The sequence below is a fragment of the Brassica oleracea genome, chromosome C1 (genome assembly GCF_000695525.1).
Source record: "Brassica oleracea var. oleracea cultivar TO1000 chromosome C1, BOL, whole genome shotgun sequence".
NCBI classification, from domain to species: domain Eukaryota; kingdom Viridiplantae; phylum Streptophyta; class Magnoliopsida; order Brassicales; family Brassicaceae; genus Brassica; species Brassica oleracea.
In genome coordinates, this window is record NC_027748.1 from 12,643,624 (window position 1) to 12,647,185 (window position 3,562).

The window sequence follows — 3,562 nt, forward strand, 5'->3', positions numbered from 1 at the left end:
CTTTGTTTTAAGAAACTAGGCGAGCGGATCCACATTCATATCTCTTGCATATCTTATTCACAATGTCAATGAGGAGAACACATACATTTCTCGAGATATTTCCTCATCCTCATTATCTTTTTGACATTTGATATTCAGACGCATCATAGTGTTTGTGCCTTGTCCCATTGATTTGACAACGTTAACAAAGTTTTAGAAGTCGCTAACTCTATTAACAATAACCCCTATATCAAATGACTTCACATTCAACCGTGCTATTAGCTAACTTAAAAATAGACATTCAAAAGAAGCGTTGGTTAACATAGTCATCGATGTTACTGATTTTGTTAACACCCGCTAAATTGAGTGTGTAAATACAAGAACGACTTTCCTCTTGGCCACCCGGAGCGCCTTAAGTGGTAAGAAAACACAGATCTTGCGGACCTCGTAGTGATTAGTCATTGGGCCTAGAAAGCCTTTGAGATCACACTACGGTTATCAAAAAAAAAAAATACAAGAACGACGGTGTAGTCTTAACATTAAACTGAGATCAGTGATTTGTTAGTGTATTTTTAAGATATTCCCAAAAAAATCATGTATATTAGAAAAAGAAAATTAAATTTTGGTGAATTTTTATACAAATTGTTACCTAAAACTAATGTAAAGAATGCAAGTATTCTGGTTTGTTGAAAATCACAAAAAGGGGTATTCTAGTTGTTCACCACGAACAGACCTGATGCACCCATCACTTTCAAATAAACTTATTCTGATTGGTTTAAACCACTATAGCAGGATAATTACCGGAAAAATAATAGAAACTTGCACTTAATCGATGATTACTTCCATTTATTAATTTGTTCGGGAATTAATGGCCTCCTAGGTCTAAATTATTTTATATTATCTTCACATGTAACGTGCCTATATAACGAGAATATGATTCCCTAAGATTCATGCATAAGCACAAATTTAATCGGGGAATTCTAGTTGGATCATGGAACGTTATACGGAAACTAAACATGTTAACTTGTGTAGGTTCAGTTCCAATAGTAAAGGAAACTAAACTATAAATACCTTTACATTTTTTTAGAACAAATACCTTTACATTAAACCATTAAATTCTAAAGATAATCTTCTAAATTACAAGTTAATACTATATACAATTATACAAAGTATCATTCGACTTATGTATTCCATCTCCACCACAACTTTTGTTGTGTATGTGCGTGTATATGCACAATGGTAGAAATGTAGATGATAGTTTATCTCAATAGATTAATGTAAGAGGGGAATTAGGTTGGAATATTATAATGTCTCAATAATTGCTGGCTTGGATGCTTTAAAAAAGTTTTGCCTTAGAAATTTCTTTTTACTCTACTTAATGATATATATTTACTAAACATAATACTAGTGGACACAAAGAACAATATAAAAATAGTAATGAATAAATTAAAGAAAAATAAGAACAAAGGAGAAAGAATGTGGAAATGGAGAAGTGATTGGAAACTAATGGAATATCCGTTTCCTCCTTTAACATGGTGGAAGCTGACTCCAAACCCAACCTGCATTACTCTACTGATTCTATCATTTCATTTCACAGCCAGTATATATTCGAAATAGTACTATATAGTTATGATATTTCTTTATATATGTTGTTAATAATTTCTCATTTAAATATGGGTTGTAATAATATACAGAGTGTTGACAAAAATAATAATATATAGAGTAAAATATAAATGATGTAGCCAATCCACAAACGTCAAATGATTTTAAATCTAAAACCCATGAAACCTTGATACAAATATATAAATGATATCCATTTCAAAAAAATAAAAAATAAATGATATGCTACAAAAATGTTAGAGGATATCCATATCTTACTATGTAATTAAGAAAGATAACCATAAGATGAAACGTCATGCCCAATCCAACACAATACTTTCTCTCTTCTATATATGGCCCTCAAGACGATCCTTAATTTCTCCCACACCACTTTATTACTTAAATCTAAAAAAACAAAAAAAAAAACATTTCATTTGTTCACTTTGAGAATACACATGCAGACAATGGAAGGAAGACAATATTACCAAAACCATGAAGGAAGCAATCATAGCTCTTCCATGGTAGTGCCACACTCGCCGTGGCACTCTCCGGTTCCTTATCTCTTCGGTGGTTTGGCCGCCATGCTGGCCCTCATCGCCTTCTCTCTTCTCATTCTCGCTTGTTCCTACTGGCGACTCACTGGCTCGGCTGAGAGAGATCTCGAGGCCGGAGATGATGCCAAACCCGAAGGGAACACTCACAAGACCAAGACCACAGAGTTGCCAGAGAAGTTTCTCGTCATCATGGCAGGAGACGTCAAACCCACGTACCTGGCTACGCCGGCGAACCGGTCTGAGCAAAGCTGTACTTGTGGTGACCATAAGGAAGAGGCTGGTAGTAATCAGGTGTTGCGGCAGAGCACCGGAACTTGAAAACAGAGCAATCATTACGCGGACGTTAGAGGAGCGGATGGGATAAAACTGGTTTTATTTCATTATTTTTGTCTGATTAAAACGATGTTTATTCATCATTCGTGTGGTTTTACTTCTTTTTAATCTTTGCTTTATAGTACATTTTATGAGAACTTGAATAGATGATTAGTAACTACTAAATGAAAAATTGATGCTTAAGTTAATACTTATGAGCTGTTCGACTTCATACATCATTATTAGTTAGTTACGTTGGATCGATGCCGATGGTAGTTCGATCGTTACTAGAGAATCGGCCAAGTGAACAAAAATGTAGGGAACTAGCAACAACGACATGTGCCATATATTATGCTGATCTTGATACGTTTGTGTCAACGTTGTGGCGAGTCGCAGTGGTTCATGATTCTCTCTTTGCACCTTTCTCCCATATTCCTAAATAGTATATGGATAACTATCATCAAGTTTTATTTTAAAAAAAAAACAAATAGCCCTAAATACATTTATATTTTTCGGAATATATAGAGGTCTGACTAGTGACCATTCTGGAAACAACATGAATGAATAGAAAAATAATGTAGAAGAATAAAATAGCATAAATGAAAAAGAACAGTGTTCTTTCTCAAATTTTAGAATGAATGATTTTGTTCTTTATTTTTCTACAGAAAAAAAAGAATGAAAAGGAACGAGAGAAAAAAAATATTCTTTGTGAAAATGATTTTTTTTTAGGAACGTTATGGAATGCATTGTTCCTTGTCATTCCTTGGTCACCATTCATGTTATAACCTTTCACTGAAATGAAGAACTAACATTATATATCGCTGGACAAAAAGAAAAAATATGATCCTTTGGAGTTTGGATCAACCACAGAACCAGTACAATGTGAATAGTGACTGCAACGACAGAACGACTAAATTGACCGACTGTTTTAGACTGGAGCTATAAGACACTAGTGTGAGAAAAGATGATTAATATGAGAGTAAAAGACAATGAGAAACAGAGTAAACAGAGAGATAAATGATGAAGAGTAAATTAAGTTGAGAATAAGAGAGTATGAGTATCAAGAGATTATAGAGATTGACAGTAACCAAGAGAGAAGAGAATGGTGAAGAAGAAAG

The 3,562-nt window shown here is 33.9% G+C and overlaps 1 protein-coding gene across 1 annotated transcript; it reads left to right on the forward strand.

Moving 5' to 3' along the window:
* Positions 1-1,953: 1,953 nt before the first annotated feature.
* On the forward strand, positions 1,954-2,625 carry LOC106316107 (protein GLUTAMINE DUMPER 2). Its single transcript, XM_013753980.1, has one exon. The coding sequence runs from the start codon at positions 2,034-2,036 to the stop codon at positions 2,448-2,450; it is 417 nt and encodes a 138-aa protein (XP_013609434.1). The 5' UTR covers positions 1,954-2,033; the 3' UTR covers positions 2,451-2,625.
* The last annotated feature ends 937 nt before the right edge of the window (positions 2,626-3,562 follow it).